Source organism: Canis lupus, chromosome 5, assembly GCF_048164855.1.
Source record: "Canis lupus baileyi chromosome 5, mCanLup2.hap1, whole genome shotgun sequence".
In the NCBI taxonomy this organism is placed as follows: Eukaryota; Metazoa; Chordata; class Mammalia; order Carnivora; family Canidae; genus Canis; species Canis lupus.
In genome coordinates, this window is record NC_132842.1 from 10,339,105 (window position 1) to 10,354,485 (window position 15,381).

General features: G+C 41.8%; 1 protein-coding gene across 2 annotated transcripts in view; it reads left to right on the forward strand.

The window, feature by feature from the left end:
- NEBL (nebulette) overlaps positions 1-15,381 on the forward strand; it is a 341,680-nt gene that overhangs the window by 113,805 nt on the left and 212,494 nt on the right. For both annotated transcript variants that reach the window (XM_072825449.1, XM_072825451.1), the window contains exon 3: positions 5,622-5,706. In XM_072825449.1, coding sequence (XP_072681550.1) covers positions 5,622-5,706 — 85 coding nt within the window. The remainder of the gene's footprint in view (positions 1-5,621; positions 5,707-15,381) is intronic.

The following is a 15,381-nucleotide window of genomic DNA, read 5'->3' on the forward strand; positions in this document are numbered from 1 at the left end:
AATATCTCACATTCACAGTATTTTTCCATTTATCAAGATCTTTTGTGTGGTTCTAGCAACAACCTCATGAAAGAACCAGGAGTCTTTTATCCTCATTATATAGATGACAGTAAGGAGGCACTGAGGTTATGTCAGTCTGCAGTGCAGAGCAAACAAAGTACTACTACTAGTAGTAACAGTAATAATAACATTACTGTCATTAGTAATAGATACTTTATTAAGTGCTCACTATGAGCCAAACATTGTTTGAAATGCTTTACAGGTGGTAATTTTGGAATAAGCCTGAGAGATGCTACCCTTATGCTGATTTTGCAGATGAGGAAATTGAGGCCAGAGAGGTTAAGAAACCTACCCAAAGACATACAGCTAGTAGGTAGAAGATCCAGGTTCAAACCTGGGAAATTTGGCTTCAGTACTCTCATGGCCACTGGGTTCTGGATAAAAAGTGAGGTCCTGGATGCTCACATTCTCCAGAGTATTCTTTCTTATAACTGTGTCCATGGAGCTTGCAGTTTGCTTACACTGCTTTTCTCACTCTGACCAGCTCAGTGGTTTGCATATAACTTTCCTCTATTCAAATCAGCTAAATCTCACAGAGAGAAAAAATTGGAAATCTTTCTGTAACTTAACTTTGCTGTTTCAGATGTTGTCTTCTGTTATTATCTTGATTCTTTCTCTTTTTATTTTGATTATAGCATTTCATGGAAATCTGGGTTTGTTGCAGCTGGCAGCCTAGTTTGATACATACACTTCATCTAATTCTTGTGTGCTTCAGCGAAGACACTTCTATTTATGATGCTTAAACATTCCACGGTATTCTTTAGATCTTTCCAGCAGCTCCCAATGTATGATATGCCATAATTCCACAATTACATTTATTTTCCAGTAAATTTATTAATGTACCAATTCATCCACATCTTCTTTTGTATTTTTTTTTCCTGTTTCTCTTTGAACATCATTTCTCATGCCTTCTTGCTTTCTGTCTTACATTCTGACCCCTAATATGGACAAGGAGGAAATACACCTTCTGTAGGCCTGGTAAAGAAATCTACTTTCATTATGATTTCTGTTCAAAACATTTATTTTCTGAAGACTTTCTACCACCATTTAAATACGGTATTGGGAAAAAGCTAGAATGAACTGTATAGGACATCAGTGAACTTACAGTTAATTTCCTTATCTGTTCTAGTGATCCCATGTGGGACCACTAGGCCCTCAGTTTATCTCTGCATCTGGTTTCCTTTTTTTTTTTTTTTTTTTTTGTAGGTGTGGTGGGTGGGGAAGAGTTGAGACTATGACTTCAGAGCAGAATATTGTTGGATTAGTGTAGACGGATGTTACTGTTTAGACACAGTGTTGAAAACATCCATTATATTAGTCATGATCCCTTGTAGTTTCAAATATAAATTTCTTCTTTCTCCCAGCATTTATTATCTTGGTTATTAATACTAAATTGAACTTCTTCTCCTAGGTCAAAATTTTAGATAATTTCTTCCTGTTATGCATCTTTATTTGCTTTTTTTTTTTTAATTATATTTACTTATTTATTTTAGAGAGGGAGTGGCAGGGGGGTAAAGGGAGAGTATCATTTTTTAAAATTTAAATTCAATTAATTAATATATAATGTATTATTGGTTTCAGAGGTAGAGGTCAGTGACTCAGTCTTATATAATACCCAGTGCTCATTCCATCATGTGCCCTCCTTAATGCCCATCACCCAGTTGTCCCATGCCTCTACTCCGTTCCCCTCCAGCAACCCTCAGTTTTCTTCCTATGGTAAAGACCCTCTTATGGTTTGAAGGGAGAGAGAATCTTGAGCTCCATCTCACAACCCTGAGATCATAACCTGAGCTGAAATCAAGAGTCGGATGCTTAACCAATGGAGCCACGCAGACACCCCTTGTTATGCATCTTTAGATAAAGCCACTGGATATACAGATGAACCCACCATTACAGAATCATTACATTTTAGGATTGGAAAAAAAAATACAAAGTATTGCCATCTGTTTATAGTCCTCAGTGTAATTGCATGGCGTGTTAGGTTTGCTGCTTTGGCCACACGGTCAGTAGAGTACGTCTTCTAAAAAAACCAAAACAGCAGAAGTTTTTCAATTTGTTTGTTTGTTTTCCAGTGTGCCCGTTGGCCAAATGGAACTCCGTATGGCATGCCAGAATCAGATTTATAAAAGTGGTGTTTTATTTACATGCATGTACTTTCTGAGTTCAGATCTGTCATCTCCTCTCATTGTTGAGTCAGATGGTGAGAATAGGTTACTTCCAGGAAGTGATACTTCAGAACGAGAGGTATAGGTGGCAGGTGAAGTTTTGTTAATATCCAAATAGCAATGATTTTTGCCTCGTGTGGAGGAAATTCACATACCCATAGAGAAGTAGTTCCAGATTGCACCTGCCTCAGCAAAGTTCACTTTTCCACCTCAAGATCCTGCTCAATCTAAAATTCTCCTCAGTTTTAAAATCATGTTTACTTAAAAAATTCTGTTTAATTTTTAATTAAACATAAATAGGCAGGAACAGGTTATCCCCCAAAGTCTGTCCCCAAACAAAGTTAACTGGGTGTTCAACAGAGTCTCAATGGGCTAAACTTCCTGTAACACATTTGAGAGCAGATTTCAATTACAGTTTTCAAAGTTAAAATAGAAATGTAGCATTTTTGAATTAAACATTATGGAACCCCTGAAAAAAATCTCTGTGAAACTTTATTCCACAGAATATATTTCAGAAAAACCCCATGTGCTATGCTGTTATTTTAGCTTTAAAGTATAGCAGTGCAGAGTTGCCACATTTGGAAGTCCAATGAAATTCAGCTGTCCAATACTGACGTGCAAATATTCCAGAACACAGAGAAGATGTCTGTCCAGCTTCTTTGTGTGGAGCACAGTTCAGAGGTAGCACCCAAAGGATATGCCTACCACAGAGGCTGTGACTCCAGGATGCAGAGAGGGAGAAACCTTGTGGGCTGTGGCCTCCTCCCTTGAATCAATACTCTAGTTTTGACCAACATTTTAAGTAAAGTTCACTGTCTAGTTTCTGAGTTTGAATTAGAAGGTGGAAACAAGAAGGGAAGAAGAATGTGCCAGGCTGAGTGCTGTGGGAGAAGTGATCTCTTACATTCCCTAAGTCGTGCACACACCATGATTTCCTATGATCTAGGTCATCCCAACCTTGGTAGACTTTGAAAGCACTACTGCTTTACATTGTGATATGTTAATATCTATGAAGCTGACCTTAAGTTATTCTGACAAAATTTACATTAATTTGTATGTGCTCTTGGAAGGCAGGAAAATTATCTAAAGGTTTTTGAAGGATGTTAATTAAAATATTTCAAATGCAACCAGTAGTTGTGGGGTTTTCACTTCAGTTCAATGGAATCTTTCCTTATATAGGACATTTAATTCCTGAAGAATGCTGGGAAAATGAGGCAATGATGGACAATTCCTACCATGATCCCACAGGGCTACAAAATATTTTTAATCCTGATTTCAGAAGTGCTATTGTACTGTTGGTAGGATGTACAGAGCTTATTTGCACTGACAAGGGATGACTCCATCAGCCTTCTCATGGGAAGCCAGGGACAGGATGCTGCGAAGAAGCCTCTACAAGGAGAGCGAGGCAGAGGGAACTTTTGAGAAACCACAGCAAGAGACACAAGGTGGACATCACCAACGAGAGGGGCCAGGGAGGGGGCTCTTTGAGGGACAGCTCTTGAGTGCCACAGCGTTTGTGGTGATAGAGTCAAAGCAGCTTCCATGCCAGCTGAGCATAGGGAGGAGGCAGATGAATCAGTGTTTGTAGCCTTCCTCACACAGGGAGCAGATGGCCTCACTTCACCGCTGGGAGGGCCTGTGTGTTTGCATGTGTGTGACCATCTATTACTTAACGTGGTGAAGCTTTACTGTGACTTGACCGTGTGCTGTGGACACATGGCTCATGGTTATCTCCCTCTCTCTCTTACCTTTCTTCCTTCTTTTCTTCTTTACATAAATATTTACACATATTGTTGAAGTCATATTGTGAGCCACACACTGGCAGGTGCTGAGTGTGTTCTGACAAGAGACAAGACCGCCTGTTTTCGCTGACACAGAACATTCCTTGTACTGTGAGACAGAGATGTGTCAATAGGAGCATGCAGATGAGTATAAGGATTACAACAGGAAGGAAAGTACATTCCAGGGCACATTGGGAAGGCCAGGAGTGCTTCCTGGAGAAAGTGACATCTAAGGCAAGACCTAGGTGGTGAAGGGTAGTCAGTCAGAGAAGCGGGGTGTGAGTGTTCTGGGCTGGGAGAGTGGCGTGTGGGGGAAGAGGTGGGAACGGGAAAGGTGAGCTCCCTGGATGGAGCCTGGGGGTGAGCAGAAAGACTGTAGAGGGTGATTGTGGGGCCTTGGAAGATAGGAGACTGTACTTTATTCTCAAATCATGGGAAGACGTTGAACAGTTGTACTCAAAGGAGTAATGTAATCAGATTGACATTTTCAAGTATTTGTTTGGCAGTTTGAATTGGAAGGACAAGACTGGCAAGTGTTATAGTTACCTAAAAGGAAAATGTGGCCTATCATGAAAATGCAGTGGAGATGGAAATGTAAATATATCCGAGGCACATTCAGGAGACAGAATCAATAGACTTGGTGATTGATTTACTGAATGTGTGAGGAGGCCAGATTATCCCTTGGTTTCTGGCTGGGGCAATTGGGCACTAATAAATGAAAGAGTAAGTAAGAGGGAGGAACTTGTCTTGGGGATGGGGTAGGATATTGGACAGTTCTGTTTCACACTGGTTGAGTTTATGGTGGGTGTGGACCATACCCAAGTGGAAATGCCAGTGGCCCTGAGATACAGGAGAGCATGCTGGGCTAGATCTGGGGATAATCAGCACATATGCAGAGATCACCCACAGCTCTGAGAATCAATGAATTCACCCCCGTGATCACCCCGACATAGACTGAGAAGAAGCCCGTGTTAGAACCCCAAAGGGGATGGGCAGAGAGGAACCCAGGAGATAGAGAAGGGACAGTCACAGAGGGAGAAGCTAGGCTGGGAGTGTGTGGTGACATAGAATCCAAGAGAGAGGACATTCCCACATGTAGCAGCAGTCAGGCAAGAGGAAGACAAAAAGATGGCTATTGCATGTATCCAGAGGAAGTTATTACAACTTTGACCAGAGAAACATCTGGAAGCAGGAGTTAGAATCCAGAATGTATGGTGTTGAGGAGATAGTGGGAGAGGAGATGAGCAGGGACAGTAAGTTTAGGCCTTGTTGGAGGAGAGAAGAGAGTCTCGCTGCACAGGCTAGAGTAGTGCGTGGTTGGAGGGAGAGGTGGGAAAAGTCAGGAGAGTCTTGAGCATGCTTGGATGCTTATGGGAAGCAGTGAATAGAGAAGACAGGGTTGAAATTTTGGGAGGGAGTGGGGTAACTGGTGGTAGAGGGTCATGAGAATGGAGGAGGAGAGGGGACCCAGAATAATGATCCAGAGATGCCCTTAGCCACGGGGAGAGACACCTCTCTGCACTGTGATGGGAGGGAAGGATAAAGCAATTGGTATTAAAGCATTGCTTTGCAACATGATGTTTTAATTATGCTCTTTTAAAAAATTTCTCCACAGACACTACCCAAAGCAGTCCTTCACGACGGTGGCAGACACACCTGAAAATCTTCGCCTGAAACAGCAAAGTGAATTGCAGAGTCAGGTAACTTTGCAAAAGCCTATCTTTATTATATCGGTACTAACTAGTAGTCACAAGGCCACTCTTCTGAGATTTCATTGTTGTTCTGTTTACACCCGGTCACTGGCTGGTTTGGGGACGAAAGGCTGGCCCGGAAGGGCATCCCGGTGAAAGCACTGAACATCTGTTTAATTCCTGGTTTTGGATCATCCTGATATTTCCGGTTCTGTTATTCACACGGGACTAGGGCAACTAAATGAGTTCTGGTCAGAGTAAGTGTTTCCCAACAATATTGATTTATTTGGTCCTAAATATTTAAAAACATTTTATAAATAGCTTTTCCACACCGCATATGTAGGGGAAAGAAGAGGTGTTAACTTGACCCAGTTGCAGTGCGTGTGGGGCTAACACCCTGTCTGTGTATCTCACACCAGCCACTAGCTTTGTTTTCATCCTGTCACTTTATTCATATTTCTTTCATATGTCACACTGACAGCATGAACAAAGATTAGAACACCACAATTGGCTCCCACTCAACCATTTTGGATGCAAACCTGCCTTCAATATGGTGAAACACACTGGTTAAGATGAGGGATTCAAGTGGCAGTATTTTCTGCAGGGACACCCCATCTCTGAAGAAACACAGGCACTCCCTTTCAGAGACATTATCTTGCCTGCCCCACTGTGGGAAGATGGTGAACAACATGGCAGCCTGTTGGTCAACCTTGCAGTAAAACAACGCCAAGGAGCAGGGAGGGTAGGCTGAGTCGTGGTCCTTCTGCTGCTCATTGGCTGGCACCTGGGGCCAGCCACTCTGGTTTTCTGTGCTTACATCAAGTGAGACCGTCTGTCTTGTCTACCTGTCCTGGGTGGTGGCAGGTATCAAAGAGGTGGTGAGTTGTGAAAGCATTTTGAAAGTTAACAGATATATGGCTGTGAAGGCTTCTTATTTTTAGTATGGCCCCTGAGAATCCTTGATACAAGAAAAGGAGAATTGCAGAATTTGCAAAGCAAAGAGGAACCTGGCTAATACGCTGTGAAAATGCCAGTTGTGGCTATTCTAAATGAGGGCCGTTAGCTGTCAGCTGTAGCGGATCTAATGACGTCTCTGCAAGGTTATGTGTTCACAGGGGACGTTGTGGTTCCTGCCACCCTTTCTCGGGGTCTCGGGGCCCCTTCTCAATCCATTTAGTTGGAGCAAGTAGAACTCAAAATAGAGGTTGCTGCCGGTTAACAACACCACGAAGACTTGGTTGGCAGTTAGTTTTTGGTTTTGTAAAATGCTAATTCTTGTGTGCTAAGCCATTAGTTCAAAAAATTGAGTGCTGGCCAAAGAGAGGCAGTGTTGCAGAGCCGGCAAGACACCCCTGCTCATTCACACTGTGGAGGGTGCCAGGACTTGGCTCCAGTCTGTGCAGATCCAATATGCCTTTCTTCTCATCAAGTTAGGATTAATTAGATAATTCTGGAGAAGTACTTCGAGCACATTGGAAAACAGAACTAAATCAAGCAATCAAATATTTGTTTCCTGCCTATGACATGTCCTTGTTCTGTGCAAAAGAATTCATAATTAATTAATTTTCCCTTCAAAGAGCTCACAGGATGTGTGAGGAAACAGGACTAACATAATCTTACCTCCCCCACCCTGCTTCCTGATGGCTATCTTTAATTTATGATAAGGATTCCCAAGGGGAGGGATGAATGTAGGTTGGACTGGTCAGTGGTACCTGCTAGAGGTGGATTTGAGTGGAGCCTTGAAGGTTGAGATAAGATTGGATTTAAACACTTGTCTCCTTCCTTGGAAGGCACATTGCTCCCTTTGGGTTCAAATTAGTGGTGACAGGTGCCTTGAGCTGGGCCCAGGAACAAGCATTTACTGTTTTCCTACCACATGCCTGACTCTGGAAATGCAAAGAGAAGGAACTCACTGTTTCACAAAAGGCTGATTTTATTCGCTGTCATGGGGCAACCTGCAAGCTTCAGATAGGCTGGTGGGGCCAGAGCTGATGGAGGACCACACAAAGTGCTCTGGAGTCTCCAAGCAGTGGTCAGGTGAAGGCAGTAGATGCTTCTTCAGATTTTGGTATAATGTCATCTCTAGAAAGAAATGTAGGACTTCTTCAGATAAATAGTATGGAGAAATTCAACTCAATTCGAGAAACATGTATTGACTATGTACTATTGCAATGAATTGTGCAGGGCATTGGGGGTATGAAGGTGTCATCATCATCCATCTTGCTATATTCTGGGCATAGGATTTTACATGCATTGTTTCTTTTAATCTCAAACAGCCCTGTGAGACACACATTTATGATTATTATTCCTCTTTATTTTTAAAAGATTTTATTTATTTATTGGCAGGGGAGAGGGAGTGAACACAAGTTGGGGGATGGGGAGAAGGAAGAGCAGATTCCCCACTGGGCAGGAAGCCTGACACGGGGCTCGATCCCAGGACCCTGCAATCACGACCTGAGCTGAAGGTAGATGCTTAACCGACTGAGTCACCCAGGCGCCATTATCCCTATTTAAATGAAGCACTCAAACTTTAGGGACTTTAGATTACTTGTCCTTGCAAATTTAGTAAGGAGTTGGGCTTGGAATAGAACCCAGTCCATGGTGATGTCTGCCAACCCCCATTACCCACACTCTTAACCTGTGCTCTGGTCCCTTCACTCAGAAGGCACCTGGAAAGGGAGATCCATAAGCAAATAGTTGTAGTACAGGAGGGGAGTGCAGCATATGCAAAGTAGAATTTTGCATAAAGTACAAAAGTCATTCATAGGAAGAAGTCCTCTTCTACCTCCTCCTCCTCCTCATTATCAGCAGTAGTATTTTTCTGGGTGACAGATGAAAACACTTCTATAAGAGCATTTCTGTTTTTGCAAAGGCATAGAAAGGTATCTACCCAAGTGGTAATATTCATTCATGACAATTGATTTAATTTTAACCTATTAAGGACTTGGTTCTGTGGCAGAGCAGTAACTTAGAGTTTTGACATCAAGAAATCTGAATAGCCCAAAAGTTTTGGTGGAAAATTGACTATTAACATTTTAATTAGTTGTTTGTAATAATTTGCCATACTAAAAGAGTCAAATCTGCTCATACATTTGGAGATTCTGAAATCCTCTTTTAGCAGTTTGGTTAAAACTAGTTCCTTTCTTTCAGTTCATTAGCTTATCAAATGAGCCAAAATGAAGGAAAGACAAAAACTAAAATTTGGTTCAACCTAAAAAGTTATTTATAAATACGCACTGTAATGTTCTCCTTTTTCTTCCTTTATCTTTTTTCCCCTGTCTTTTTGAGAGGGTTGTAAACACTGCCAGCATTTTTTCCCCCTAAGTGTTAAAGTCTCTCAAGCTTTTTTGGGATTTGTATTAGGTGCCAGATTGTCCTAATAAAATGGTGAGAAATATTGGAGAATAAACAAGCAAACCATGAGTTAGTTTTTTAGAGCTGGTGGTAGGCAGTGGTTCCCAGGCATTCTCCCGCTTGCAGACAGCAGGTGCATGCCTGCTTGGCCAGCCACCGACTGTGGAGGACAGGAACTGTCCTGGCAGTGGGCAGTTGAGCTGGAGCGGGAGAGTGAGAAGGAGAAGCACTGCTGTTGTCACTCTCCTTTCATCCCATATCACAAGAGTGACTGCTTCATAGAAATGGTGTAAATGGTTTGGTGCTCCCACTGGCCCACAGTAGCCCACTCTACAAGGAGCAAAAGTAAAACTCTACTCGTAGCGGTCTTAGTAACATTAGACTTCACCTGTGGGGCATCAGGCTGTCACTGCTGCAAATTTGGGGCTGGCATAGTATCCTCTTTCTGTAGGAAAGTGAGCCCGGAGTTCCAAATCCCTGCTTTATAAACTAAACAGGAATGTGAACACTTTATAAGCCTGGGAATCACTAAAGTTGAAACACTTGGGTGATATGAGAAGCCCCTTAGGAGAAAAATGTTCTCTGTGTATTACTTTAATATTATGTCATAGCAAACATTTCCTATTTCAGGCTGTGTAGCATACTCTCTCTGGAAGGAAAGGGGCAGATGTTTTGATGTTTTTGTCCCTTACATTATTTTATCCAGAAGCAGACTTCTTAAAGCTGTTGGAAAAGGTTCTGCATAGCACCATGAGGGGAAGACCCTGTAGAAAGAGAACTAAGTGGGGCCAGAGTGGTGGATACGAGGGCCAGCCAGACCCCTGTTATCAGACCCCTGTTGCCCGCCTGCTTCTCGCCTCCCTGCTCCCAGGGCCGGGGGCGGGTGTCTTAGGAAACCCTGGCCCTCTGGAGGGCAGAGTCCTGCGAGGCACTACATCCCCACTTAGTTGTTTATGTGATTGGCTTAGCTGTTTGCAATCATGCTGAAAATAATAGAGATTTGGGGCTCACTGTGTTCTTAAATGGAGTGTGTGTAATTTATGAGTGCTGATAAGATGAAAGATTGAAAATGATTATGGAGAGAATACAAATCATCCTGCAACCTTTGAGTCTTCGTTTCATAATCTGCGCCAATTCTTTTTTAATCTTCCGTGTCTCTGTGGAAGCATAAAACACATGGCTCAGAGGGAATACAATATATGATAGCAGGAAGGGTGAGAAGGGAACGTGTTTTTTTTAATAGGAAACATAATAGTTAGATGGCTTTGTGGGGGAAATGAAGACACGTGTTTAATATAAGCCTCTGGAAGCTCAAGGAAGTCGTGCTGTGGCATGTTTTCTCTTTCTCCGTTTGCCCCTGGCACCTTTCTGTACCTCCTCATTCTATGGTTGCTTTTCCGGAGGGGTTTTCTCTCATCGTCTGCCATCTAACCATCCCGTGAGGTGTTAACTACCTACCTAAAGCAGAGCCCTCTCGGGTGGTAGTTGCATTTTAACAGCAGGTCATTGAAGACTGACTTCCTTCAAAGCAAAGAAAGTCAAACTGGGGAATTGTTGACAGATGGGGAGATACTTGGATAGCATCCTCTGTGTGCTTCAGATCCCATCCTGAGGGCCCCCACCCAGCCCTAAATCTGACCTAAATGTCATTTGCCACAGGGCACCAATCTCAGGCCACACTGGGGACAGTGTAGTGAGACAACCCCAGGTAAGTCCACTCTCTGGGGATTTGTGGTTTAGTTGGGGAGAGGATGGTAATAAAAAAATTAATAAAAGTAGGTAAAATTGCAACAGCGATAAGATCTGTGGGGATGGCTTGTGTATATTTTAATTATGTCCTAAAACATTTTCAGGGAGTTTCAGGGGGCTTGAGTACTTTTCTGCAGACAAATACATAATGGGATCTCGGTCGGGCCTGCTGCTTCCAGCCTGGCTGTGTGTCCCATTTCTAAATGCCTATCAGTTTTTTGGTTTCCACTTCCTGAACTTGGCTGACTTTCCTTTTTCTTCCCTGGGTCCTCTTCCTTATCTGATCCAACAACCTCAGCCTTCTAAAACTATCTCCACATAGTTTTTGTTGGTAATTCTCATATTCTGCTGATCTTGGGTGAGAAGCCTTCCATACGTGCCTTATTATTTTCTCTTTTCTTTGAACCCAATTTTGGCAGCTTTATATATAGTTCCCATCTTCTGATTTTGCATCATTCTGATCTTATGGCGATGCTTTTTGCTTTCTGCAATAAGCACTTTCTCGTGCATGTGAAGGTAAAAGTTCATAGAGAGAAGCTTCGGCATGTTTCTTAGCAGGGTTTTGAGGCAGTGAAAATGATGAGAGATTATGTTTCACATATAAGAAGGGATGAATGTGAGTAAGAACTTCAAAGAAGAAATATTAATTCACTTGATATGGCACATTTCTTCCAGGGAACATAGCATGCTGTGCAGATGTTAACTCTAACCCTCACGATTCCCCATAAGTCAGATTGTTTTTCTATTTTGCTTCTGGATAAAATGATGTAAGGGACAAAAACGTCAGTTGTGACAGACAGCGAAATAACCAAGATGTTTTGATTTGCTGTGTCATGATGGGGTTTTAGAGCTTTTCATCATGGAGGCCTGGCCTCCTACTCCTCAGCCTCCGGAAGTGACCCATATTCTTTCCATCTGGTCTTGGAGTCCCAGCATACTGGTTATTTGGTGCCTTCCTGGCTCATCTCATCTCGCTTTCCAGCACTCCCACAGCTCACGGGGGAGGATGGGAGTGCTGTACTTTGGGTGGCCAGCCTACAACTTATTTGTTCTTATTCTGTGGGCCGGAATCAGATTACTGGTCCTTTAATTAGGCATTTGAGTATGTTGCCTATCAATTTTGTGGCTCTGGGATCATGACTATAACAGCTATGATGAAGAGAATATTTTTACACCATTCAGTAAATGTGCTTTTCATCTTTCTCTTCTATAAATTGTGTTCTGCCAATACCACCTCACATTTATGGCTCTAGAGAAAGACGAAGTGTAAACCTCACTTTGAGAAGGGTAAACTATGGTCCCATGTAGAGCCTGTCTATTCTCTTTTGGCCATGGTGGATATTGTAGGAAGAAGGCAGAAAAATCAGTCTGAAACATGACCTCCCTTTCTCTTCTGACTGAAGTCTCTGAGAGGGAAGATGGGGAGGTGGAGGAGAGGAAGAAGCAGAGGGGTCCACCCCACAAGACACACTTCTGACTTCTTCCCACCAGGACAGGGGGCCTCCACAGCGTGTGGACATGGAGAGAAGCTGAATTTTGTTTCCTAGTGTCTCAGTCTCTCATGTGGCGTGGAAGGTGATGGAAGTCCCAGCGCGCCTTGCAGAGGAATGCCAACGGTCCTTGCAGGGGTCCTTGCTGGGGAACAATGCGTCCCTGTCGCCAGGGGTGGCTTCTGCCGGTGGGGAGTGGTCGTAAGACCTCCACGAGGAAGGACAGATTTGGCAGGTGATACTGGCAGGCTTTTTCTGAGCCAAGGGGAGACTACACCATGAGGCCACCAGCCACAGCCTCAGGCAGCAGACGCTCGTCATCGGCAAGACAAGGAGATGCCACTGACGCCAGATTAGAGGAAAGAATGAGTGAATGTGAACGTGAATTCAAGGCTTCCCTCTTCCTTCATCCAGAAGTCACTGAAGCCCTCCCGGCTCACACACACTTAGGTGCCATATTGGAGCCGAGACAGGAAGCACGAGGAGATCTGAATACACCTAACTGTTTATTTACTTATTTATTTTTAAAGATTCTATTTATTTATTCATGAGAGACAGAGACAGAGAGAGAGGCAGAGACACAGGCAGAGGGAGAAGCAGGCTCCATGCAGGAAGCCCGATGTGGGACTCGATCCGGGGTCTCCAGGATCACGCCCTGGGCTGAAGGTGGCGCTAAATGCTGAGCCACCTGGGTGTCCCATCCCCAACTTGTTTAAATCATTGAATGGATTTGCTTTAACGGCTGAGACTAAAATTAGTTCCTTTCACTTAGGTGTGATGGGGACTTGTGAGGAATAGCAGAACAGCTGCAGGAAATGGACATTTAAGTTGCTGCCCTTTGAGAGATTGGGGTTCGAGTCCTGCCTCTGTGACTTTGGGTGCCATTGGCCTTTGATCTTTTTAGGACACAAAATAACGGGTTGTACCAGGTGATTTTGAGAATTCCTTCCAGGTATAAAGTTCCTCACTGTAGTACGAAAATGTTTTGTGGTAACATCTCAGGTTAGCAAAGATTAAAAGAACTTTAAAGAAAAGGAATTGCTATTCTTTTTTTTTTTGTCTGCCAAAATAATAATTGTCAGACCTTTCCTTTCATTTGAACTATTCCTTTAAAAGCCTATTCTTCAGACTAATCTCAGATATTGGCTGCAGGTCTGAGGAAGTTGATGGGCAAATCAGCTTCACATCAGAAGATATGCCTACTTTTGCACTAAACATGTTCAAAAATAGCAGAGGACAAAAATAGCCACAGTCATAATATCCATCCATTGATAGAAGCTACTCTCATCTTTGGTTCTACGTCTCAAATTTCCTGTGTAGAAGCATCTAGAATAACTGTACATATTAGTATACTTCTAGAAGTGTTTTAATTATTTTAGCTCACTTCCTTTACACTTCCTTGTTTTAAATTGTTTTCTTGAATGCCTTTGATTATGTGATAGCTTTTGGACTTTAAAAGTTAGTGTTTTCTCACTACAGTGTTGTTTTTTTCACCTCCCCTTGTCCTTTCTTGAAGCAGTTTGTTCTGCTGAGGCATACAACCTTGAGTTGGTTCAAGCAGTGGCTCCAGGGTAAAAGATGGTGCTGCTCAGTACAGAGAAGCTCATCTAAAGCAGTCCCATTTTATTCAATTAGTAACTTCATGCAATTGAATATTTCTCAGTACTCTTAATTGATTCGTACTGTTTTTTTTCCCTAATAATGTATTTTTGAATGAAGGACGCGTCTCTGAAATCACTGCTTCATCAAGGAATCAGACAACAGAACCAAATCAGTTGTGCAATATTGTATTCAGAAAACACCTTGACGGCAGCCAGCAGCCACACAGTAGACTTTATTAGCGCAACTAATGTTTTGACTCTCATAAAGTACTTGTATTTTCTTTTAGCAAAAATTATTTGGCTTAATTATCATTCCGCTTTGTCTCAGAACTTTGCTTATAGCTTCCACTTACTTCGGAGGGACTGCCCACTGGGATAATAAAGATGGAAACTGGCCTAGGAAATGCTGTGCAGAAGGATGGCTCTGTTGGCTTCATTCTTTTAAAAAGCTGCTATTTGGAATAATCACTGTGTTGTATTCTCAAATGAAAACTCTACTTGGGCTTCCAAGAATATTGATTGTACTCTCTTAATGGAGTGTTTCTCATCTCAAAATGTCTGAAGAGAACAATTAGAATTTCCTCTGTTCCTTCACCCCTCCCTGCCTTCTCTTGATTTTTGCTGAAGTCAAGGATCAAGATGATGGTAAGTCAGAAATTAAGTTAACACAAATTTGATCCTGACTGGAAGGGAAGTTCTGGCTTCTTTTTGACAGACACACTGAGTTTCCATTTATGTGGAATTGTTTTTACTTCAAGGGAATCTATAATCTGCAAATATCTACTAAGGGAAATCTAACAAGCATCTCCAGCTACAGATTTAGCTTCCCAGGCACACAGTAGTTTTAGACACCAAACAACTAAATATACCAAATTTCACATTCTTACTTAAACTGAAGAAGTGGAGGATAGTGAAGCCAAGGATCCTAACCTATTTTTAAACAACCAGTCTTAGAGCCATTATAGTCTTTTTTCTTTATCTCTGGAATAGCTATAATGCTTCTAAATTATTAAAATTAAAACTAAAATAAATCTTAACTATTTTCTGCTATTGCACATATACTTACTTAACAAGATTTCCTTGGGATTAGATAATTGCCAAGGCTCTGAAATTTTTATTTGAGAATATTTTACTCTCTATAGGGACACTCCTCAAAGTCTTGGATTTGTGTATATACTATATACATTACTATATATAATACGTATAAAATGTATATTGCATTTATGTTTGTGTATGCATGCATATACATTATGCATGTATTTATATAATTTATTTATTTTAAAAAAATTTTTATATAATTTATATATGTATATAATATGCATATATACTTATACATATATACATATATATACACACACACATATATAATAAAGCTAACTTGGAAAGACAATGTTCAGAAAATAGCCTCTTTGAAATTCTGAAAGGCTGAGAAATCATGAAGTGTTTTTTCTTTGTTATCAATGGCTAAGTCTGATTTAATTCACTGCCGG